The sequence below is a fragment of the Erinaceus europaeus genome, chromosome 7 (genome assembly GCF_950295315.1).
Source record: "Erinaceus europaeus chromosome 7, mEriEur2.1, whole genome shotgun sequence".
NCBI lineage: Eukaryota > Metazoa > Chordata > Mammalia > Eulipotyphla > Erinaceidae > Erinaceus > Erinaceus europaeus.
In genome coordinates this window covers 40,081,976-40,108,794 of record NC_080168.1, presented here as the reverse complement: position 1 = coordinate 40,108,794, position 26,819 = coordinate 40,081,976, and the positions used below count along the sequence as shown (strand labels likewise).

Here is a 26,819-nt window from a genome sequence, read left to right as displayed (position 1 = left end):
CTACTACCCTCAGAATCTGGTGCAGCAACAGGGAGGGACACCAGGGTACACCAGGGTACAGAGATCTAACCGGGAAACTCAGGAGAAGAACTATACCTCGGTGGCATAGCTGAGGGGCTGTGAAAGTCTCTTTGCATAACCACTGGATTATCTCTGCCACACCCTGCTTTATCTCTTGGTCAGGAGTCAGTGATTAAGCTAAGAAGCCTATTGATAGTTTAAAAGCCCTCAGACTCCCATAGCCCACAGGGGAAAAAAAAAAAAAGGCTTTTACACCACTGAACTCCAACTCAGGGATTGAAAAAACTGTTAACTTATATAAAATGGTTAAAACAACAAGAAAAAATATTGGAGACTCAAACCAGGACAAGAGTCCAGCTAAAAGTCCTCCAGAGGGTGAAGCACAAAACAACGAGTTCAACATCCAAACATTAGCTAAGGAAATAATAACAGGAGTGAGTAAAGAATTTGAAAAAATTGTAATCAGAAATGCAGGAACAACAAATGAGAATATGGAAGAAAATTCTAATTATCTCATGGTTATTAGAGAGCTGAAAGCTGAAATCGCTGAGCTAAGAAGGCAACTAGCTGAACAAGCTAAAACAGTATCAGAGTAGGGCAACAAAATAGATGAACTCCAGAAAGCAGTAGAGGGCAGAGAGAATAGAATCAATGAGGCTGAAGACAGAATTAGCAAGATTGAGGATGAATTAGAGACAACTAAAAAAGAAGTAAGAGATCTCAAAAAGAGATTAAGAGATTCTGAAAACAACAACAGAGTCCTATGGGATGACTTCAAAAGAAACAATATACGCATTATTGGCTTACCAGAGGAAGAAAGAGAAGGGGAGGAAGAAAGCATTCTCCAGGCCATAATAGCTGAAAATTTCTCTAGTCTAGACAACATCAAAGACATAAAGATTCAAGAAGCCCAGAGGGTCCCAAACAGAATTAACCCAGACCTAAAGACACCAAGACATGTCATACTTAGATTGGAAAGGAATAAGGATAAAGAAAGGATCCTCAAGGCTGCAAGAGAAAAACAAAGAGTCACCTACAAAGGAAAACTCATAAGATTAGCAGTAGACTTCTCCATACAAACACTACAGGCCAGAAGAGAATGGCAAGATATCTATCGAGTGCTCAATGAGAAAGGCTTTCAGCCAAGAATACTGTATCCTGCTAGATTGTCATTCAGACTAGATGGAAGCATCAAAACCTTCTCAGACAAGCAACAGTTGAAGGAAACAACCATCACCAAGCCTGCCCTGAAAGAAGTTCTGAAAGGTCTCCTATAAACAACCAGACCACCACAAATAGGACATATATCAAAACACTCTAAAACTCTACAAGAATGGCGTTAAAATATCTTCAATCTTTGATATCAATAAATGTCAATGGCCTGAATTCACCTATTAAAAGACACAGAGTAGGAAGATGGATCAGAAAACACAACCCAACAATATATTGTCTACAGGAAACTCACCTAACTCAACAAGACAAACACAGACTTAAAGTGAAAGGATGGAAAACTATCATTCAAACCAATGGCCCACAAAAAAGGGCAGGAACAGCTATTCTCATATCTGACATGATAGACTTTAAAATAGATAAGATTAAAACAGATAGGAATGGACACTACTTAATGCTCAGAGGATCAGTCAATCAAGAGGACTTAACAATTATTAATATCTATGCACCCAATGAGAAGCCATCTAAATACATCAAACTTCTACTGAAAGAGCTACAGACATATATTAACAGTAACACAATCATAGTAGGGGACTTCAACACCCCACTATCTCAACTTGACAGATCATCCAGGAAGAAAATCAGTAAAGACATAAGGGAGCTAAATGAAGAGATAGATAAACTAGAACTATTGGACATTTTCAGAGTCATTCATCCCAAGAAACTGGAATACACATTTTACTCAAATCCGCATGGATCATTCTCAAGGATAGACCATATGTTAGGCCACAAAGACAGCATCAGCAAATTCAAGAGAATTGAAATCATCCCAAGCATCTTCTCAGACCACAGTGGAATTAAACTAACACTTAACAATCAACAAAAGATTAGTAACAGTGCCAAAATGTGGAAGCTCAACAGTACACTTCTTAACAACTTCTGGGTCGAAGAGGAAATCAAGGAAGAAATCAAAATGTTTCGAGAGTTCAATGAAAATGAAGACACAAGCTATCAAAATATTTGGGACACAGCTAAAGCAGTCCTAATAGGGAAGTTCATAGCTATACAAGCACACATTAGGAAACAAGAAAAGGCACAAATAAACAGCCTGATTGCACATCTTAAAGACCTAGAAGAAGAACAACAAAGGAATCCTAAAGCAACCAGAAGGACAGAAATTACTAAAGTTAGGGCAGAAATAAATAACATTGAGAATAGGAAAACCATACAAAAGATCAACAAAAGTAAATGTTGGTTCTTCGAAAGAGTAAACAAAATCGACAAACCTTTAGCCAGACTCACAAAACAAAAAAGGGAGAAGACCCAAATAAATCGGATAGTAAATGAAAGAGGAGAAATCACAACAGACACTGCAGAAATTCAACATATCATGCGAGGCTTCTATGAACAACTATATGCCACCAAGCTAGAGAACCTGGAAGAAATGTATGATTTCCTAGATACCTACCAACTTCCAAAACTAAGTAAAGAGGAAGTGGATAACATGAACAGGCCCATCACAGCTAATGAAATTGAAACAGTTATCAAAAATCTGCCCAAAAATAAAAGTCCTGGACCAGATGGTTTTACAAATGAATTCTACAAAACTTTCAAAGAAGAGCTAATACCTCTACTTTTAAAAGTCTTCCAGAAGATTGAAGACACTGGAATACTCCCTGCCAGCTTCTATGAAGCCAACATCACCCTGATACAAAAAGCAGACAGGGACACAACCAAAAAAGAAAACTACAGACCAATATCTCTGATGAACATAGATGCGAAAATACTGAACAAAATTCTAGCCAACCGGATACAGCAGTATATCAAAAAAATTGTTCATCATGACCAAGTGGGGTTTATCCCAGGCATGCAAGGTTGGTTTAATATACGTAAATCAATCAATGTGATCCACCACATCAACAAAAGCAAGACCAAAAACCACATGGTCATATCAATAGATGCAGAGAAAGCCTTTGACAAAATACAACATCCCTTTATGATCAAAACACTACAAAAATAGGAATAGATGGAAAATTCCTGAAGATAGTGGAGTCTATATATAGCAAACCTACAGCCGACATCATTCTCAATGGTGAAAAACTGGAAGCATTTCCCCTCAGATCAGGTACTAGACAGGGCTGCCCACTATCACCATTACTATTCAACATAGTGTTGGAAGTTCTTGCCATAGCAATCAGGCAGGAGCAAGGAATTAAAGGCATACAGATTGGAAGAGAAGAAGTCAAACTCTCCTTATTTGCAGATGACATGATAGTATACATGGAAAAACCTAAGGAATCCAGCAAGAAGCTTTTGGAAATCATCAGGCAATACAGTAATGTGTCAGGCTATAAAATTAACATTCAAAAGTCAGTGGCATTCCTCTATGCAAACACTAAGCTAGAAGAAATTGAAATCCAGAAATCAGTTCCTTTTTCTATAGCAACAAAAACAATAAAATATCTAGGAGTAAACCTAACCAAAGAAGTGAAAGACTTGTATATTGAAAATTATGAGTCACTACTCAAAGAATTTGAAAAAGACACAAAGAAGTGGAAAGATATTCCATGTTCATGGGTTGGAAGAATTAACATCATCAAAATGAATATATTACCCAGAGCCATCTACAAATTTAATGCTATCCCCATCAAGATCCCAAGCACATTTTTTAGGAGAATAGAACAAATGCTACAAATGTTTATCTGGAACCAGAAAAGACCTAGAATTGCCAAAACAATCTTGAGAAAAAAGAACAGAACTGGAGGCATCACACTGCCAGATCTCAAACTGTATTATAGGGCCATTGTCATCAAAACTGCTTGGTACTGGAATATGAACAGACACACTGACCAGTGGAATAGAATTGAGAGCCCAGAAATGAGGCCCCACACGTATGGACATCTAATCTTTGACAAAGAGTCTCAGACTATTATATGGGGGAAGCAGAGTCTCTTCAACAAATGGTGTTGGAAACAATGGGTTGAAACATGCAGAAGAATGAAACTGAATCACTGTATTTCACCAAATACAAAAGTAAATTCCAAGTGGATCAAGGACTTGGATGTTAGACCAGAAACTATCAGATACTTAGAGGAAAATATTGGCAGAACTTTTTTCCGCATAAATTTTAAAGACACTTTCAATGAAACGAATCCAATTACAAGGAAGACTAAGGCAAGTATAAACCTATGGGACTACATCAAATTAAAAAGCTTCTTCACAGCAAAAGAAACCACTACCCAAATCAAGAGACCCGTCACAGAATGGGAGAAGATCTTTACATGCCATACATCAGATAAGAGTTTAATAACCAACATATATAAAGAGCTTGCCAGACTCAACAACAAGACAACAAATAACCCCATCCAAAAATGGGGGGAGGACATGGACAGAATATTCACCACAGAAGAGATCCAAAAGGCCGAGAAACACATGAAAAAATGCTCCAAGTCTCTGATTGTCAGAGAAATGCAAATCAAGACAACAATGAGATATCACTTCACTCCTGTGAGAATGTCACACATCAGAAAAGGTAACAGCAGCAAATGCTGGAGAGGGTGTGGGGTCAAAGGAACCCTCCTGCACTGCTGGTGGGAATGTCAATTGGTCCAACCTCTGTGGAGAACAGTCTGGAGAACTCTCAGAAGGCTAGAAATGGACCTACCCTATGACCCTGCAATTCCCCTCCTGGGGATATATCCTAAGGAACCTAACACATCCATCCAAAAAGATCTGTGTACACATATGTTCTTGGCAGCACAATTTGTAATAGCCAAAACCTGGAAGCAACCCAGGTGTCCAACAACAGATGAGTGGCTGAGCAAGTTGTGGTTTATATACACAATGGAATACTACTCAGCTGTAAAAAATGGTGACTTCACCGTTTTCAGCCGATCTTGGATGGACCTTGAAAAAATCATGTTGAGTGAAATAAGTCAGGAACAGAAGGATGAATATGGGATGATCTCACTCTCAGGCCGAAGTTGAAAAACAAGATTAGAAAAGAAAACACAAGTTGAACCTGAAATGGAATTGGAGTATTACACCAAAGTAAAAGACTCTGGGGTGGGTGGGTGGGTGGGGAGAATACAGGTCCATGAAAAATGATGAATGACATAGTGGGGGTTGTATTGTTAAATGGGAATCTGGGGAATGTTATGCATGTAAAAAAAAAAAAAAAGGAAGAAGAAGTAGAAACGCAAAGCAGAAATTGACTGAGTTTGGAGTATGGCACCAAAGTAAGAAAGCAGAAGTATACTAGAGTTTGCATCACCAGGTTCCAGGTGTCATCAGGATGCCGGCCAGACTTCCCTGGATTGAAGACCCCACCAATATGTCCTGGAGCTCAGCTTCCCCAGAGACCCACCCTACTAGGGAAAGAGAGAGGCAGACTGGGAGTATGGACTGACCAGTCAACGCCCATGTTCAGCGGGGAAGCAATTACAGAAGCCAGACCTTCTACCTTCTGCAACCCACAATGACCCTGGGTCCATGCTCCCAGAGGGATAGAGAATGGGAAAGCTATCGGGGGAGGGGGTGGGATATGGAGATTGGGTGGTGGGAATTGTGTGGAGTTGTACCCCTCCTACCCTATGGTTTTGTTAATTAATCCTTTCTTAAATAAAAAAAATTAAAAAAAAGAAAAAAAAAAAGAAATAAAAAAAGGAAAAAAAAAGAAAAGGCATGTGGATAATTCCTCAGCATAATACAATCCATATACAAACAGAATATTCTTTATAGAATATTATAAACAGATATTCTTTATAGAAGAGATCCTAAAGGCCAATCAACATATGAAAAAATGTTCCAGGTCACTGATTGTCAGAGAAATGCAAATAAAGACAACAAAGAGATACCATTTCAGTCCATTAGAAAAGGTAGCAGCAACAAATGCTGGCGAGGTTGTGGAGACAAAGGAACCCTCCTGTACTGCTGGTAGGAATGTCAATTGGTCCAACCTCTGTGGAGAGCAGTCTGGAGAACTCTCAGAAGGCTAGAAGTAGACTACCCTATGACCCTGCAAATCTCTCCTAAAGGTATATCCTAAGGAACCAAATACACCCATCCAAAAAAAATTGTGTATACCTATGTTCATGTTCATAGTAGCACAATTTGTCATACCCAAAACCTGGAAGCAACCCAGGTGTCCAACAACAAATGAGTGGCTGAGTAAGTTGTGGTATATATACACAATGGAATACTACTCAACTATTAAAAATGGCGAGCTCCTTCTTCACCTCAACTCCTATGAAGCTTGAAGGAATCATCCTAAGTGAGACAAGTCAGAAACAAAGGAATGAATATGGGATGATCTCATTCATAGACAGAAGTTGATAAACAAGATCAAAAGGGAAAATACTAAGCAGAACATGGACTGGAGTTGGTGTACTGCATCAAAGTAAAAGACTCTGGGGCTGTGGAAGAAGGTTCAGGTATTGGAATATGATGGCAGAGGACCTAGTGGGGGTTATATTGTTAGGTGGAAATGTTATACATGTACAAACTATTGTATTTTATTGTTGACTGTAAACCATTAATCCCCCAAAAGAGAAATAAAAAATATTAAATAAAAAAAAAGGTGGGGTGATAGTGGCACAGAACTATGGTGGTGGATGCAGTGTGGAACTATATACCCCATGTAATATTATTATTAAACTGTTATCAAACTATTATTAAATTACTAATAATGAAAAAAGAGAAGCTTCAGAACCAATGAGATATCTCACCTAGATAGTACTCTTCACTTGCCATGCTCTCAACCCAGATTGTAGCCCTAACTACTGTAGTTTGTTTCTATTTCCCTGTTTCTCTGTCCCTCTTATAAAAAAAAAAAATCATCCTAAAACAAACAAACAAAAAAAACCTAATAAAAAACAAGTAAAAAAACAAAACAATAAAAAGTTATGGATAACAAGATTAAAAAATCGTCCTGGTGGGCAGGGAGCTAGCATAAAAATCATACACACTCTCATGCCTAAGGCTTCTCAAAGGTTCCAGGTTCAGTCCCACACACCATCATAAGCCAGAGCTGAGCAGTGCTCTGATAACTAATTAATTAATTAAAAACTTAAAAATTAGCCTGGAGTGATGAAATGTAAATAAAACAAAATAAAATGTAAATCTAAGTAAATGAACTAAGAGGTGGTAGGAAATGCAAATGTACTTTGCAAAATGCAAAACAGCATGCAAGCATCAGTGAAGTAAAAAAAAAGACAGGTAAAAATGATAAAGCTTGGTAGCATAATTTCTAGAAAAATAAATAATGAGATGAGGTTAATAGTTGATGGTATTTACATACTTTCCTCATGTTTGAGAGCTACTCTCTGCCTTAATACAGCTTTCCAGTCCAAGCCTTAACTCTGACACCAAACATGGTCAATACTTTTAGCCCACCTACATGTTAGCTATCAGGCTCAGGCAAAAATTACTAGTCATGGGCCCATTGGAACATATCTAAAATAGACTTCTTAGCTTCTTATCACACAAAGACCCCTAGTTTCATCTGCTCTATTTCTACATTTGAGTAATATTTAATATTTATTAAATATTTTGTCCTGATTTATATCTTACTGCCTTTCAGACACAAGTTACAGACATTACCGTGACACCATCCTGAAATTCCTAGGCAGAAGACTTCACCAATGTGTTCCAGAATCTTACCTTTCCAGAACCCTATCTCACTAAAGAAAGATAGACAGAGGCTGGGTCAATCTGCCAATGCCCATGTCCAACAGAGAAGCAATTACAGAAGCCAGATCTTCTTCCTGCACCCCCATAAAGAATTTTGGTTCATGGTCCGGGAGTGATAAAGCTTTGGAATCTCAAGCATGACGTCCTGAGTTCGATCCCTGGCAGCATATGTGCCAGAGTGATGTCTGGTTCTTTCTCTCTCCTCCTATCTTTTGCATTAATAAATAAATAAAATCTTTTAAAAAAATTTAAAAAAAAGAATTTTGGTTCATACTCCCAGAGGGGTAAAGAATAGGGAAGCTTCCAATAGCGGGGATGAAAGACAGGAATCTGGTGGTGAGAACTGTACAGAATTGTACCCCTGTTATCTTACAATCTTATTAATCATTATTAAATCACTAAAGAAAGAAAGAATGGGGCCAGCAAAATAGCTCACATGGATAGTGTGTTGCTTTGCTATGTGTGTAACCCAGATTCAAGCCCTGCCCCCAACAAATTAAAGGAAGTTATGCCTTCTTATACTCTCTGCCTTTGTCTCTATGTTTAAAAAAAAAGTTTAAAAAGTAATAAAATAACAGGGTATAAAATGTCAAAATATGATATTTTTTAATGAGAGAGCTCTGCTCAGCTCTGGTTTGTGGTGGTGGGACCTCAGAGATTCAGGCATGAAAGTTGTTTGCATAACCATTGTGCTCTATCCATAGCCCTTGACTTTTTGACAATATTGATAAACAAAGATAATACGCATTTTTATATTCTCCATTGATATGAGTTAGAATGGTACTGCCAATTTGCACCTCTTTAGGAACACAGCCTTGGGCCTGGTAGTGGTGTACCAGGTTGAGTAAATGTTACAGTACACAAGGACCAGGTTCAAATCTCTGGTCCCTACTTGCTGGGTAAAAGCTTCACAAGGTGCTCTTTCTCCCTCTCTATCTCCCTCTTCCCCCCCTGATTTCTGTCTTTGATCAATAAATAAAAAAGAAAGAAAGAGAGAAATGAAGGAAGGAAGGAAGGAAAGAAGGAAGGAAGGAAGGAAAAAAGAGAAAGAAAGAAAGAAAGAAAGAAAGAAAGAAAGAAAGAAAGAAAGAAAGAAAGAAAGAAAGAGAGTATTATATTGCAGAATAACAGAACTTGGGGAAGGTGTGTTAGGGTTTTTGTTTATTTAGTTGACTGACTTATGGAATGAAGGTGACAGGCTATTTCGTGACTTCTAAACTGGCTTGTAAATATCACAGCCCACCAGTAGCTACTTAAAAAAAAAAAAATCTGGTTTCCCTTTGAGAAAATAGAATAGTGAGTTTCCAAACTGCATTTAACAGTCTCTAGGAAGTAATACTATTGCATGAGTTACCATTTATCCAGAAACCTCAAAGGTTTTTTTATAAAGATTATCTTTTGTCTTATATATCTTAAATTTATGAATTGAGAAATGAAAGGGACTTACCAAAGATACATCATGATTTAAAGTCTTGGTTTTAAACAATTCTCTTCCTTTCATTCAAAGGTCAAATAAATTATAATGGATTCTATCTTTTAAAAGCTTTTCTGCCAATTTTATAAGACATTTAGATTTCTGTTTAAGAAAAACATTATAAGCTCACAATAAAAAAAATTCAAAGAAAAGCACAAAGTGAAAGTAAAAGTAGTTTATCTTATCTAGTTCTGAACATGATTTCATGTAAACATATGCATATTCTTTAAAATCATAAATGGTGTTTTTAGACAAGGACAGCTGTAGGAATTCACTACCACTAAACCAGATCTATAAGAAATACTAAGGGCACTTAAATAAAATGAAAATATAGAATGGCCTTACCTATAGGGAATAAACAAACTAAGCAAAGACAACTAGCAAAATTCAGTGAAAATTATAGACTCAGACGCTAAACTGAAGTTAGCAAAGGGGATTGAGATGGAACTTGCAAGGGAAGATGCAGTTCAGTAGAGAGATATTGGTGCTTTGGAAGGAATGGAGGTGGGGTAATGCACTCTGGAGAGGTGAGAAATTGTACTTCAAAAATATTTATATTTGTAAATAAAGTTACTTTAAAAAACAAATATAAACTATCATTAAAATAAACACACACACACACATATATATACACACAGTATTTTAAATTTTTGCAATTTTCCCAGTGAATAGTATATGTTAAATCAAAGAACAACAGAGATTAGCTACAGATAAGATATCAAACTGCTGACAATAGTTTCTTTGGGGGCATAGCAAAAGAAAGAATCCTTTACGTAAATCTCAATCATTTGAAGTTGTAATAACGTGCATTGTTACTTTTTGAATTTTAAATTAAAGAGAATTAAAATAAAAATAACTTTAGGGAGTTGGGTGGTAACACAGCGGGTTAAGCGCACGTGGCGCAAAGTGCAAGGACTGGCATTAGGATCCCGGCTACTCACCTGCAGGGGAGTCGCTTCACAAGCGGTGAAGCAGGTCTGCAGGTGTCTATCTTTCTCTCCCCCTCTGTCTTCCCCTCCTCTCTCCATTTCTGTCTATCCTATCCAACAACGATGACATCAATAACAACAGCAATAATAGCTACAACAACAATAAAAAAAACTCAACAAGGTCAACAGAAGGATAAATAAATATAAAAATTAAAAAATAATAATAACTTTAGCAGTCTCTCATGTAAGGACTGCCTTCAGACTTTCATACCTATATATGTACTATCTTAAATTTGCATTGCTTTTCTCCCAATCATGAATGTGCCTTTTTTTTTAATGTATCCTTTTAAAATTTTCTCATTGTTTAAAATGTACCCCTTTTCAGATGGAAGACTAAGCTCCAAAAACAGAATATGGTAAACGTGTCTCCTGATGACAAAGTCCCATAATAGAAAACATCAATGAAAAGATAATAATAGTTTTACATCAGAGTGACTTAATAATTAGTTCATTATAAAAACAAACAAAAAAGAAAATAATTAGTGTCAAGCTGAACATATGCACAGAGGTTGATATGTTATTCTCCTTATATTAAATAACAAATTTAGCTCAGCTTTCAACACCTTTGTTCAGTGACACTGCTGATTTATTTTTATTTCTTTTTTAATTTTTTTAATATTTATTTATTTTCCCTTTTGTTGCCCTTGTTGTTTTATTGTTGTAGTTATTATTGTTGTTATTGATGTCGTTGTAGTTGGATAGGACAGGGAGAAAGGGAGAGAGGAGGGGAAAACAGAGAGGAGGAGAGAAAGACACCTGCAGACCTGCTTCACTGCCTCTGGGAGCGGGGGGCTCAAACCAGGATCCTTACACAGGTCCTTGTGCTTTATGCCACGCGCGCTTAACCCGCTGTGCTACTGCCCAAGTTCCTCTTTTTTTTTTATTTAAGATTTTATTTATGAGAAAGATAGGAGGAGAAAGAACCACACATCACTCTGGCACATGTGCTACCGGGGACTGAACCCGGGACCTCATGCTTGAGAGTCCAAAGCTTTATCACTGCACACCTCCCAGACCACCTGATTTATTTTTTTTCCTTTTTTTTCTTTTTTTTTTTCTTTCTTTATTTTCCCTCTTGTTGCCCTTGTATTTTTTTGTTGTTGTAGTTATTGATGTCATCATTGTTGGATAGAACAGAGAGAAATGGAGAGAAGAGGGGAAGGCAGGGGGAGAGAAAGACACCTGCAGACCTGCTTCACCGCCTGTGAAGTGACACCCCTGCAGGTGGGGAGCCAGGGGCTCAAACCAGGATCCTTATGCTGGTCCTTCTGCTTCACGCCATGTGCAGTTAACCCATTGCACTACTACTCGACTCCCCTGATTTGTTTTTCTATATGATTTGTATGTATCATGTAGACTCAGGTGGTGCTACAGGTCAAGCCTGATCCTCCCCACCCCTCCACACTGAAGGAAGCTTTGGTCTTTCTAGCAAAGAAAAAAAAAAAGGGAAAGAAAGGAAGGGAGGGAGGAAAGAAAAGAAGGAAAGGCAAAAAAGAATAGTAACACATTTGTAGAATTTTATTATTCTAAGATATAGTTTGCTGTTATAAAATTCTCTCTCTCTCTCTTTTTTTTTTTTTTCTAACCAGAGCACTGCTCAGCTCTGGTTTATGGTGGTGTGGAGGGATTGAACCTGGGACTTTGGAGCCTCAGGCAGGAGAGTCTCTTTGCACAACCATTATGCTATCTACCCCACACACCAGTCCTTGAACTTTGTGGCATGTACACTTAACCCGCTGTGCTACCTCCCAGCCCCCTTTATTTTTATTTTTAAGACTCATTTATTAATGATAAAGAAGAGAGAAAACAAACAAAAACAGAACATCACTCTGGTAGACATGATTCCAGGGATCAAACTAGGGACCTCATGCTTGTAAGTCCAGCATTTTAGCCACTGAGTCACCTTCTAAGCTGATTAAATCATTTTAAATACCTATTCAAACTACTGTTTTAAAATGTGCATTTTATAATTGGAATGATTCTTGTATACCTCTTAATTTTTTTTTCAGGAGACAGAATGATACTGTAAGAAACCAGAGTACTGCTCTGCTCGGGCACAAGGGTTACTACTATCTCCTCAACCCTTAAATACCTCCGTACTTACCACTGACAAGTATGCTTGGTGAGTTCTCAATATTTCACGATCACAAATGACATTGTAATGAACATTCTAATATGTATTTATTTACACAAACACATAGCTATGGTATTTTGACATCTAGACACAGTGCCAGACTGTTAGCATAAAGTTTTACAGTATTCCCTCTTTTCATTTTTACAGCAATCTTAAAATATCCATACAATTATTTTTTTTTAATAAGAACCAGTGGGACAGAAGGCTGTAATTCACCCAACCTCATACAATTAATCCAGACTCACTCACTCACTGAGTTACACAGACCCTAAAAAACTAAGGCTATAAACATTTAAAAGTATGAAAAAGAGCAGGAGAGGTGTAGGCACAGTAGCTCAACTAGAGAATGCACCAGCCTACCATGCATGTAACCCAGGTTCGAGTCTGACCTCCACTACATACTACATGTTGTGGTGTTCTCTCTCTCTCTTTCAAAATAAACACAAAGGGCTAGAAAATAACTCACCCAGTAGAACATGCACCTAGGTTTGAGCCCTGGCACTGCACAGGAGCATGGAGAGTACTGAGGGAGCGCCATGAGGAGTAGAGTGGCATCTCCTCTCTCCCTCCCTTTCTCAATAAAGAATGAAAAGCTGAACCTGGGCAACTGCTTAGGAATATCACACATTCATGTAGCCCTGGTTTCATTCCCTCTTGCCACAAAAAGTATTTATTGTGAAAATGCCTTAGAAATTTTTGTTATCAATTAATATTCCTTCCAACTGTACATGAGACTGTGCATGACCCACATCTCAAATAAACAAGGTTACTGTATCATTGTAACATCTTTGCCTGTCAGCTGAACTCATCATCTTAATTTTAGGGAATCCTAATTTCAAGTTTATGAAATATTAAATTATTTATGAGCCCATTTTCTACAGAATCTTGATAGAGAAGAAAATTTCTATCTCTAGGGGATCATGGGTCAGCAAAATAGCTCACTTGGATAGTGAGCTTCTTTGCCAAGTGTGCAATCCAGGTTCAAGCCCAGCCCTCGTTGCATTGAAAGAATCTTCAGTGCTGAGGTCTCTTGCACTCTCTGCCTCTTTGTCTCTATCTAAAATTAATCAATCAACTAACTAATATTTAAGAAAAATCAGGGGTGGGGGTAGGTAGCATAATGGTTATGCAAAAAGACTCCCATGCCTGAGGTTCCAAAGCCCCAGGTTCAATTCCCCACACCACCACAAGCCAGAGCTGAGCAGTGCTCTGGCATTAAAAAAAAAAAAAAAAAAAAAAAAACGGGAGGGGGGAGGAAAAAGAAAAGATAGCAATAAAGAGAGAGAGAGAAGAGCTTCACAACTGGAATGTTTGACAAGTTATAGGAAGATTCCTCCTCTGGATACCTAAAATATATATGCAATACACACACACACACAGAATTCTTGAAGATAGATTTGAGTAAAGTTTGCAGCTTCACAACATCTCTCTGCAAAAACTATTGGATCAACATACCTTTCCCTCCCTTTTGTTGGGAAACAACAGGTTGTGCCAGTTGGTTTTCAGAGATGTGCTGCAGAGACTGATGAATATCTCCACCCAAATAGAAGTCTGTAGCACTGTTCTAGAAAATAATGCAGCAAGATGCTAAATGAGACTTTTGGTTTGGCCTAGTTGGTACCTAAGATCAAATAGACTATACAGTGCCTCCCAAATTCTAGCAAACACTACCATCAACTGTAGACAGTTATCATTCAGGGCAGAACTAGCACCATCTCCATTTAAAGTGAAGGTCAAGAAATTGAGGGTAAGAGGACTTGAGGATTTCAATTTCTTCCCCTTCTTATGAGAAAGGAGAGAGGGCTGATTTTTTCCTGCCTCCCTAGAACACCCACTAAGAAAGTAAAGCCTAGAAGAACAGTGAATAGAAATTAAGATGACAAAAAAAAAAAAAAAGGAAATGGATTCCATTCTTACACTGGGTACCCATCTTGGAGATAAGAGGAAGATGGCAGCCAATTAAGAGCAGAACCAAGAGAGGGCACAGGAAGGAACAGCTTGATCTCTTCCCATGATAAATGGCAAGGATATATGGGCCTCCAAAAGTTAACTATCCCAATGGAAGGGGTTGGACTTTAATCATTTCATTAATACCATATTTACATATAGGAGGGCTTCCCACAAGGCAAGGAAATCCAACCACAAGAGGCTATCTGGTGGTCTGAGTTCAATCTCTGGCATATAACAGAGTGGTTCTCCCTCTCTCCTTTCTCATAAAAAAAAATACGTTTTGTTTTGCTTTTAATAAGGTTATATGGTGGGAACTACAGAATGGGAACTGAAGAAGTAAGCTTGCCAGATTTGATAAATAAAAAAAAATCAGACTCCTGTATTTTAGCTGGCTTCCCTTAAGTAAGTGGAGGTAGAAGAGATTTAAGCTGGAGCCAAAATCCCCTCTTTGAAAAAAAAAAAAATGTCTTGTGGAGAGACCTTGACAGAATAATTTATGGGGACAGGAAAAGGACATTTGACATATTAAATAATAAGAGATCCACTTTGTATTTGTTCCTCTGTACATGAAGACTGCTTGATAAACTGAATGCATGAAGAAAATAATGTAAGGCTGGGAAGACTGCAAATTGATTCCCATGTCTGAGACTTTGAGGTTACAGGTTCAACCCCAATACCACCACAAGCCAGAGCTGAGCAGTTATCATGCATACCAGAGTGATACTCTGGTTCTCTCTCTCCCTTCTGAATGAATGAATGAACAAACTAACGAATGAATGAATGAGAAACAAAAAGAAAAACTGCAGCTGAGGAGAAAGCTCAACTAGAGCAGGACTCTCAAGCCTGAGACTACTGGTTTCAGTTGTACTGTTTGTACTAGGGTGGTGTTGTGGCTTCTCTCTCTCTCTCTCTCCCTATTGTGAAATTAAAAAATAAATTTATCTTAAAACATATAAAAAATTGAACTCCATAAGAGGTAACACAGGGGAAATAGCACAATAGTTATGCAGAAAGACTTTAATGACTGAGACTCTGAAGTTCCAGGTTCAGTCCCCTCCAGTATAACAAAGCAGACTTGTATAGTGCTCAAGTTAAAATCTTTTTATTTAAAAATAAAGAAAAAGTAGGCCAGTGCTCTGATCACACACACACCAATATGTTTGTAAAGGGGAAGCAATGTCCTAGGAAATCTAAAATGTATCCTAGACAGGAAAGACATCTTAGCATTACAGTACAGAACTTGCATGTCTGAGGCTTTAAACTCAGTGCACCACCTCATGCCACAGCTTAATAACATTGCTTTCTGGCACACACAAAAACAAACTTTTAAAAGATAAATATGGGGGCCGAGCGGTAGCGCCGCGGGTTAAGCGCACGTGGCGCGAAGCGCAAGGACCCACACAGGAATCCCAATTTGAGCCGCTGGCTCCCACCTGCAGGGGGGTGTTTCCCGAGCAGTGAAGCAAGTCTGCAGGTGTCTATCTTTCTCTCCCCCTCTGTCTTCCCCTCCTCTCTCCATTTCTCTCTATCCTATCCAACAACAATGATATCGATAACAACAATAATAATAACAATGATAAAACAAGAAGAGCAACAAAAGGAGGGAAAAAATAGCAGCCAGGAGCAGTGGATTTGTGGTGCAGGCACCCAGCCCCAGCAATAACCCTGGAGGCGAAAAAAAAAGGTAAATAAGACAGCCTAATTGTTAGGTAAAAAACTTTCATGCCAGAGGTACCAAAAGTCCCAATAATCCTTAGTAAAATGAGTAGTGGTCTGGTGATAAATAAATAAATAAATAAATAAAACAATATATTATACATTAAAAGAAAATGCATTATCTTTATAGAAATCACTCACATCTGTCTAAAGATAGGTAAAGAGCAGTTTACTTTTTTTTGGTCATCACTGAAGCTTCACTACTCTAGGTTGACTTTTTTCAGAGAAAGAGACAGGCGAGAGCAAATAATATTATAACACTAGAGCTTTATCCAACATAGTGAAGGCCAAGTGGAACCTAGGTTGGATACATAGCAAGGCAGGTGTGCAATCTAGATGAATCGTTTTTGCTGATGATCTCCCATATGGACTGTAAAATTCACACCACTGATGGCTACTAGGAAGCATTTACAGTCACTGCAGTCTTTCAGCTGGACTTAAGGTAGCAGAGAGAAAGTGAAGGATGGCATACTAAGGGACTGTCTCTTGGAGACAAATAAATGTACTACTCACTACAACTGCTCTCCAATTACTGACGGGTTCCTCCGGAGGCAACATAGTGTAGTAGCTGGAAGTTCCTCTAACGTGAGAACAGTGGTTGATAAAAGCTAGGTAATTTTTGTAATCTAATTCAAAACAGAAAAAGAATTATTAGATAAATAAAAAAAACACAATGAGCCAGGGGAAATGGAAAAAGCAGTTTATGCACTAGACTATCATATCCAATGGACCAAAGGCCCCAGGTTCAGTCAGCAGCACCACCACAAACTAGAGCTGAGCAGCGCTTTGCTAAAACAAACACAAACAAACAATGGAATCTAACCTCACACTGGTGAGAATGGCCTACTCCTACATCAAAAGGTTGGGAATAATGAATGTGTTGGTGAAGATGGAGAAAAAGAAACTCTTGTACACTGTTGGTGAGAATTCAAATTGGCACAGTCTCTTATTGAAAGAGTATGGGGTTTCCTTTAAAAAATAAAAATAGCTGGGGAGTCGGGCTGTAGCGCAGCGGGTTAAGCGCAGGTGGCGCAAAGCACAAGGACCAGCATAAGGATCCCGGTTCGAACCCCGGCTCCCCAACTGCAGGGGAGTCGCTTCACAGGCGGTGAAGCAGGTCTGCAGGTGTCTATCTTTCTCTCCTCCTCTCTGTCTTCCCCTCCTCTCTCCATCTCTCTCTGTCCTATCCAACAACGACGACAACAACAATAATAACTACAACAATAAAACAACAAGGGCAACAAAAGGGAATAAATAAATAAAATAAAATATTTTTAAAAAATAAAAATAAAAATAGCTATTAATAAATCTCAATTTAGGGAGCAGGTGGTGGCACACCTGGTTGAGAACACATGTTACAATGCACAAGGACCAGGGTTCAAGCCCCTGGTCCCCATCTACGGGGGAAAGTCTTGCAAGTGGAAAAGCAGTATTACAGGTGTCTCCCTATCTCTCTTCCTATCACCCCTTCTATCCAATAAATATAATAATAATAATAAATTAAAACTTTAAAAAGATTAGAAAAATATTCATAACTCTCCATTTCAATTGAAAAATGAAAGTACCTTATGATCTAGCAATATCACTCCTAGAACATACTCAAAGGACATTAATATATTAGTTCAAAAGTATATACACATGCCTGTATTCACAGATGCACTTTTTACATTAGCCAAAACATGGAATCAGCCCAAATGCTCACCAACAGATGACTGAATAAAGAAGTGATAAGATATGTAATCCATGGCATATTACTTTATCATTAAGAAAAAGATGATATTGTGTCATTCAGGATAAAATGAATGGAACTAGAGGTGATTATGCTGAGTGAATGTCCACTGGAGAATTTCCTTCATGTGGAATATAGAAAAAATGAAATAAATGAGCTTCCAAAAAGAATGCACCCTTAGGTTTACGAAGACAATGTCGATTATCAGAGGAAATTTAGAGGAAGAGGGAGTGGGTTCAGGGGTCTCTTAGGTTTGATGGCATAGGAACTTTGGTGGTGTGTCTAGCAAGTTGTATACAAAATATGGATGTGAAGCTATACTCCCAAAGAGTTATAATACTGTAAACCAGTGTTGAGTAATAATAATAATAATAAACAATAGTCTCATAAACCATTTTTCCCAATAAAGTGATTTAATAAAAGTAAAATCTGGGGACTGGGCAGTGGCACATTTATTTGAGTGCACATGTTACCATGTTCAAGGAACTGGTTCAGGTCCCTGGTCCCCACCCATAGTGTGGAAGGGGGGAACTTTACAATCAGTGAAATAGGGTTGCAGGTGTCTCTCTTTCTCTCCTTCTCTGCCTCCTCCCATCTCAATTTCTCTCTGCCCTATCAATTAAAAAGAAAAAGAAGTGACTACCGGAAGCAGTGGGCGCATTATGCAGGCACTGAGTCCCAGCAATAACTCTGAGCAGTGCTCTAATAATAAATAAATTTGGGTTGAGGGGTGGCTCACAAGGTAGAAGATGCACACATTACCAAATACAAGGATCCAGGTTCAAGTCCCCAGTCCCCATCTGTAGGGAGTGAAGTTTTACAAGCAGTGGAGCAGTATTCTCTCTCTCTCTGTCTGTCTCTCTCTGTCTCTCTCTCTCTCTCTCTTTCTCCCCTCTCTCTTCCTTTCTATGACTCCATCTCCATCTCCACCAAAACCAAAGAAAAAAAGCCACCAGGCACTGAGCTCCAACAATAGCCCTAGAGGCAAAAATAAACATTTTACCAAAAACAATTAATCAAGGTCCAAGCAGTGACACACCTGGTTAAGTGCACATTACCATGTGCAAGAATCCAGGTTTAAGCCCCAGGTTCCCACTTGAAGGGGAGAAATTTCACAAGTGGTGAAGCAGTGCTGCAGGTGTCTGTCTATCTCTCTCCTCTATCCCCCTTCCCTCTCAATTCCTTTCTGTCCTCAAATTAAATAAAGTTAAAATTTTTAAATAATTAACCGATTTAAAAAATTGTAATAGACATTGTACTCATGACAACAGCTGTCTTATAAGTCATAATTTCCCTCCAATAAAGTGATTTTTTTCATCTTTTCAATTGTAGCCTCTATGAGACCAAGAAGCCTTCGATGTGCCACTGGGAGACATCTTTACCTGGGGGGTACGAACCATCACCAGTCGAGTTATCCCTCATTATCTCAAATGCATCTTCAAATGCTTGACCCAGTTTGTCTTGTTCGACACCAGCCTATTAGAACAGTGGCAGAAGTTTAGAGCTGCAAACTACAGGATGAATTTAACTTTTCTGATAGAGAAGGCAGTTTCTGCAATAGCAGACTATTGCTATTTTAGATTAAGTTTCTGTGATGGGGGTTGGGGGGTGCTATACTGTGTTGCAGGGTGCTTAGCAGATTTCCTGTCTTCTATCCAATTCTACCAGATGCCAGGGCACTCCCACCACTGCAACTAAAAGTGACTCAGATGTTACCAAATAGTCCTCTGGGGAACAAAAGCAACCTCATTTATTGCTCTGTGGCCAGGGAGGTAGCACAGTGGTAACGTACAGGAGTTGCAAAAGTAAGGTATTCTCTGTTCTGGACGTTATTTAAAATCTGGTAGTACATATGCCAGAGTGTTGGTTTGGCTTGGTCTAATGAATAAATTTAAAGAGAGAAAGATCCTGGCTGGGGTTATAGCTCAGGCTATTAGAGCTCCTACTTCCATGCCTTAGACACCAGAGGCTGCAGGTTGAATCCCTGACACCACCTTATGCCAGAGCTGAGCAATGCTCAGTTTCTCTTTCCCTCCTCTTGCATTCTCTCATAATGAATGAATGAATGAATGAATGAATGAATGAATGAATGATGAATGAATAATAAACCATGGCCAGCAAGATAACTCACTTTGATAGTGAATCTTCTTTGTTTGTCATGTTCATGACCAAGGTTTGAGCCAAGCCTCTACCTTACTGAAGGAAGCTTCAGTGCTGTGGCATTTTTTCTATGCCTCTGTCTCTTTTTCTACCTCAAGAAGTTGGCCTGGAGTGGTAAAGCTTCAGTGATAAATAAATAAATAAATAAATAAATAAATAAATAAGAAGAAAGATTCCAGGGGCTGAGTGGTGGTGCACCTGGTTGATTGCATATGTTATAATGTGCAAGGACCTGTGTTAGAACCCCTCGGTCACCACCTATAGGGGGAAAGCTTTCTGAATAATGAAGCAGGGTTGCAGGTATCTCTCTGTCTCTCTCCCTTTCTATAACCCCATCCCTCTCAATTTCTGGCTGTCTCTATGCAATAAATAAATAAAGATAATTTTTTTAAAAAAGAAAAAAGATTCCTTGCTAATATAATAATGCTATACTACAAGAATTTACAGAATAGTACCCATGCTAAGGACATTATATAACTTGTGAAATTTTAGCAAGAAAATGTATTAAAAGAAACTGATTTTTTAAAAGGAAGCAAAGAAATATCTTTAATCCAACAAAGTCTTTAGTCCAAACTTAGAAGCAACCCAGATGTCCAATGACAGATGAGTAGCTAAAAAAAATTGTAGTATAGGTAAGGGGTAGATAGCACACTGGTTATGCAAAGAAACTCATGCCTGGGCTCTGATGTTGCAGGTTTAATCCCCCGCATCACCATAAGCCAGAGCTGAGTAGTGCTGTGGTTAAAAAAAAAAAAAAGTATATATAAACAACGGAGTATTAATCAACTGGTAAAAATGAAATCATCTCCTTTGCCTCATCTTAGGTGAAACTTGAAGGAATGTTAATTGAGATAAGCCAAAAAGAGAAAGATGAATATTGGATGATCTCACTCATAAGCAGAATTTAAGAAAGAAAGACAGAAAGAGAAAACATGGACTGGGTTTAATGTACTACACCAAAGCAAAGTACACTGGGGAGGAAGAACAGGGCAGGGATTGGGGAGGGGGCATTTGAGGTCCTGGTGCATGATGGTGGAAAAATACCTAAAGGATATGTGGTTTGGGGGCCAGGTGGTGGCATACCTGGTTGAGTGCACGTTACAATGCACAAGGAACTGGGTTCGAGCCCCCAGTTCCCACCTGAAGGGGGAAAGCTTTGCAAGTGGTGAAGCAGTGCTCCAAGCATTTCTTTATATCCCCCTACCCTTTCAATTTCTGGCTGTCTCTATCCAATAAATAAAGATAAATTTTTAAATATTTTAAAAAAGATATGTGTTTTGTAGGCACACATCATAGATGAAAAATTGTATCCATGTGTCAAGAACTGTGTCAAATCAATAATCCCCAATAAAGAAAAAGATGAAAGAAAGAAAGGGGGTGATTCTTAGGGTTCGGAAAGTAATAGAGAGCATGTTTTAAATATGTGAGATCCCGAGTTTCATCATGGCACCACATGAAAACAAGAAACAAATAGAGACAGAGTGAAGTTTTAAGCTCTCTCTCTCTCTCTCTCACACACACACACACACACACACACACACACACACACAGAGTTAATTATAAAAGCATGTTGGACTAACAAAACAGTTCACTTGGAATAATGTGCTGCTTTGCCATATTCCAGGTTCCAGTCTGGCCACTACTGTACTGAAGGAAACTTCAAGAGTGTTGGTCTTTTTCACTCTCTCTGCCTTTCTGTCTCTATTAAAAAATAAATAAATAAATAAATAAATAAATAAAAGCCAGAAGTATTTTTTCAAAACCTAAAATTGAACTATTCTGTAAACATTTCATACCCATATTAATCCAACTCAGGTCTTTATTTTTTTCAAAATGGAGAATGAATAAGATTTTAAGTGTCAACTTACCATGCTTCATTAATAAAGAGATAATTCTGAAAAAATAAGTTTAAAACAAAATTAGATACAGTCTAAAATGGGGTTTTATTTAATGTACTATTATTATTTTTAATTTTTTAATATTTATTTTATTTATCACCTTTTGTTGCCCTTGTGGTTTTTTTATTGTTGTAGTTATTATTGTTGTCATTATTGTTGTCATCATTGTTGGATAGGACAGAGAGAAATAGAGAGAGGAGGGGAAGACAGAGAGGAGGAAGGAAAGATAGACACCTGCAGACCTGCTTCACTGCTTGTGAAGTGACCTTCCTGCAAGTGGGGAGCTGGGGGCTCGAACCAGGATCCTTACTCCAGGCCTTGCACTTTGCGCCACCTGCGCTTAACCCACTGTACTGACTCCCTATTATTATTATTTTTTAAGCAGAGCACTATTCAGCTCTGGTTTATGGTGATGCTGGGGACTGAACCTCTGACCTTTAGACATGAAAGCCCTTTTGAATAACCATTATGCTATATCCTCAACTCTGACGGGAAATTGTGAAGATGTGGTAGAGCCTGGCAGGGCATGATCCGAGGAGTGCATCTATCCTGTCAGTCTCTCTCTCTACAGAGAGGTTAAGCAAGGAGGGATAAGAGTAACCCCAAAGGTGTGCCCCATCTTATCAGACTCCTTGCCTCACAAAGCACCCTGCATTCCTGATACTATGGTCATTAGATAAAAAGGGGGAGATGTTGGGAAATTGTGAGGAGCCTCACAAAGCACCCTGCATTTTTCTGCCTCCCGGAGCCTGGCATACTTTAAAACATTTAGCCAGCTCCCCCTGCTCCACCCTGCATTCCTGATACTATGGCCTGTCTACATAGTCATTGTTTTGCCTGAAAGATCCCCACCTATTCCATTCCTTTGATCTATCTTCTTTCTACCCTCAAGACCCTCCTTGCCTGCAGGGTATTATTATTTATCCTACCAGTTAAAACCCTCTCAACAGTTGCTAAGAAGTTCCTACCTTCCCAACCCCTTTTGCCTTTCCCACCCTTTCCTAGCCATTTCCATTTCCGACTTGCCACTTCCGGGTCTGCCCTTTAAAAGCCTTGGCTCTCTGATCAATAAAGAATTGAGTTGCCTCGCCACCACAGTTCTGTTCCTGAGTCATCTCCCTCGAGTTTCTGAGTGGGTAGCAGCCCAGGCTGGCTCCGGTTGAGTTCTCTCCAGCCCAGAGAGTACGTGCCTGGGAAGAGGCACCCCATAGTAGCCCTGCATACTCTACTTTTAATATCTATATAAACCGAAAACATGATCTGAATTTTCTTTGATGAATGCAAAATGTTTTAAAGATTTATTTTACTTATGAAAGAGAAGAGAAAGAGTGGTCCAGGAGGTGGCACAGTGGATAAAGCATTGGATTCTCAACCATGAGGTCCTGAGTTCTATCTCTGGCGCACTTGTACCAGAGTGATGTCTAGTTCTTTCTTTCCTTTTTAACAAATTGATAAATAAATTAATTAAATAATTAATAAATATGAGAGAGAGAGAGGGAATAAGAGAGGAGAGGAGAGGAGAGGAGAGGAGAGGAGAGGAGAGGAGAGGAGAGGAGAGAAGAAGAAGAGCACTCTGGCCTCACAACTTTATGCTAAGATTCCAAGCCAGGGAACCATGCAAGGATCCAGGTTCAAGTCCCCTACTCCCCACTCACTGAGGTGGGGGGTTGTTTCACAAGCAGTGAAACACATCCTCACATCTCTCCCTCTCTATCTTCCCCTCCTCTCTCAATTTCTCTCTGTCCTATCTAACAATAACAATGGGAGGGGATGGCCTCTGGGAGCAGTGGATTTGTAGTGTAGTATCAAGCCCCAGCAATAACCCTGGAAGCAAAAAAAAAAAAAAAGTTCAAGCCTACTATACTATACCACCTCCCAGTTCACTAGTTTGTTTGTTTTTTTTCCACCACATTTCCTGCACTGTTTTACTTACTATCATTACGGGGACAGAGATAGAGTGAAAGAGACCACAGAACCAAAGCTTCCTTCAGTGAGGTAGGTACTGGGCTTGTGCCTATTTCACTGTCCCTAAATTTAAAAAAATAATAATAATTTTTAAAAAATCTTTTTGGTAGCTGAGACATGGCACATAGATAAAGCTTGCAAACATGAGGTCCCAAGTTCAGTCCCCAGTTCTGGTTTCCTCTCTCTCTCTCTCTCATTAATAAATTGATTTAAAAATAAAACCTTTTTGGTGTTATAATTTGATAGTCTGGTGAAAGGCATACTTTTTCTCTCAAGAAATCTGGATTTATATTTTATATTACAAGTAAAATATTCCCCATGGAACCTATCTGTGAACTCTAATATCTGAAAAGCCCTATAGTCTATACATTTATGTGATTTACTTTTTTTTTTTTTTCCTCCTCCAGGGTTATTGCTGGGCTCGGTGCCTGCACCGTGAATCCACCGCTCCTGGAGGTCATTTTTTTCCCCCTTTTGTTGCCCTTGTTGTAGCTTCATTGTGTTTATTATTATTGCCCTTGTTGACGCAATTCGTTGTTGGATAGGACAGAGAGAAATGGAGAGAGGAGGGGAAGACAGAGAAGGGGAGAGAAAGATAGACACCTACAGACCTGCTTCACCGCCTGTGAAGCGACTCCTCTGCAGGTGGGGAGCCGGGGGCTCGAACCGGGATCCTTACGCTGGTCCCTGCACTTTGTGGTGATTTACTTTCTTATTTCTCTAAATAATTTAGGTTTTGTTTACATAAGTAGTTACATAAATTTTTTAATTATCTGTCCTATAAGAACAATGCTCATTAAAAACAAATTTACAGCTCTAACAAGAGTATACTGAACTTAATATTCTTATTTTAAATTATCACACCAAGTAAGTCTATTAGTAAGTTTTTTTTTTTTTTTTTTTACCAGAGCACTGCTCAGCTCCGGCTTATGGTGGTGCAGGGGATTGAACCTGGGATTTGACGGAGCCTCAGACACTAGAGTCTGTTTGCATAACCATTATGCTATCTACCCCCACCCTATTAGTAAGTTTTTAAAACTTACATTGAAAATATGAGATTAACCTAAATATTTAACACATAGATATTGTGATATGTAGAGATAACAGCCTGATTCTATGTCCTAACACATCAATATCAAATATCAAAATTCAATTTCCTTTTGAAAAATCACTATTGATTTTCAAAAAAAATAACTATGTGAGATTATTAATGTCTGAACTAACTTTCTTGTGGAAATCCTTTTGCAATATGTACATGTCAGATCATAACAATATGCACCTCAAACTTATAAAGTATCACACCAACCATATCTGAGTAAAACTGGGAAAAAAGAAATACAGCTTCCCAATGAGAAATGTTGAACAATTAAGAACAAACTTAAAAAGAAGAAACTCATACATCAATCTCTGTTTTGACAAGTGTTTATCGACAGTATAAAAATCTTAAAACCCCTTATAAATGGTTGACAACATATGCTCATAACAAATAGTCATAACTGTGATAACAAATACATGATTATTATACTTTGAATTAAATAGTTAAATTAAGTTGCACACTGACTAAAATTCCCCACAAAACTATCACAAGTCTTAAATGTAGCAAACTCAAAGAGAAAAAAAAATAAGCTTGAGAACACTGATCATTGTAAGTGCTCGCTATTTCTTGAAAAGGTCTAAGGAGAAAATTAACAATATTACAAGATATTTTGAAATATATAGCTAAACACTTACCAGGAAGACACTTCAACCCTTTACCAAAAAAAAAAAAGACAAAACCTAAATTTTCTTCCCAATCTTTTACAATCAGAATTGTTAAGACAGAACTGTCAAGAACTGGCAGAGTTGCATTAAATAGCTGTTTTTAAGGAAGTGCTACAAAAAGGGGATTTTCTTTAAAAGATACAGTGCCTTTGTAATTTCTGTGTCATGACAGGGCTAGTTGACATTAGGGGCTCTTATTTTGAAATAGCATAAAACAGTTTGTATTTTAAGGTTCAAAAGTACTAGCAAAAACACCATCAACATCCCTGCATCCCAGTATAATCTGTACCATGAGAAACTGACACCCATTTTTGTTTTTAGTTCCTAATATTTTTCCTCTGACTCTGTATCCCATATTGCCTTTCTTGCCTGGACTAAAAACAACCTTCATTCAGCTCTCCCCAAACTGGTCTCTTAGCTCCCTAGACATTTTATTCACAAAGTTGCTTAATGATAAACTTAGAGGTCTGAAAAAGATGACACTTCCCCTGACACTGGAAGCTCTCTTTCCAACTTTTTTTTTAAACAAGTATTTTATTTATGTACTTATTTTGGAGAAAGACAGAGAGAAATTGAGAAAGAAAGTAGAGGTAGCAAGGAAGAGAGACAGAAAGACGTAATCCGGGAGTTGGCACAGTGTATAAGACATTGAACTCTCAAGCCTGAGGTCCTGAGTTCGATCTCTGGCAGCACTTGTACCAGAATGATGTTTGGTTCTTTCTTTCTCTCCTATCTTTCTCACTAATAAATAAAGTCTTGGAAAAAAGAAGGAAAGAATGAAGGAAGGAAGGGAGGGAGGAAGGAAGGAAGGAAGGAAGGAAGGAAGGAAGGAAGGAAGGAAGGAAAGAAGGAAGGGAAGAAAGAAAGGTAGGAAAGAAGGAAGGAAAGAAGGAAGAGAGCAGCCTGCAGCACTGCTTCACCATTTGTGAAGCTACCACTTTACAGATGAGAACCAGGGACTTCAACTGGGGTCTTTGTACACTGTAATGTGTGTGCTCAACCAGGTAAGCCACCATTAAGCCCTTTTTCAGTTTTAGTGTTATTTGCCATCACTCCTTTGTAGGAAAAAATGGAGTCCATACTGTATGTAGTCTTTCCTTCAAACCAAAAACCCAGTAGACATGCTACAAAAGAAAGGCTTATTGCTACCAACTGTGACAGG

At 38.5% G+C, this 26,819-nt stretch overlaps 1 protein-coding gene across 1 annotated transcript in view; it reads right to left on the bottom strand.

Annotated features, from left to right (window-relative positions):
• SPIC (Spi-C transcription factor) overlaps nt 1-25,908 on the bottom strand; it is a 30,706-nt gene extending 4,798 nt beyond the window's left edge. Inside the window, exons 1-5 of the mRNA XM_060194243.1 lie at nt 25,628-25,908; nt 21,902-21,927; nt 19,256-19,349; nt 16,658-16,770; nt 13,934-14,042 (exon numbers count right to left, since the gene is read on the bottom strand). Coding sequence (XP_060050226.1) covers nt 13,934-14,042; nt 16,658-16,770; nt 19,256-19,349; nt 21,902-21,904 — 319 coding nt within the window. The 5' untranslated portion in view covers nt 21,905-21,927; nt 25,628-25,908. The remainder of the gene's footprint in view (nt 1-13,933; nt 14,043-16,657; nt 16,771-19,255; nt 19,350-21,901; nt 21,928-25,627) is intronic.
• Nucleotides 25,909-26,819: the final 911 nt, after the last annotated feature.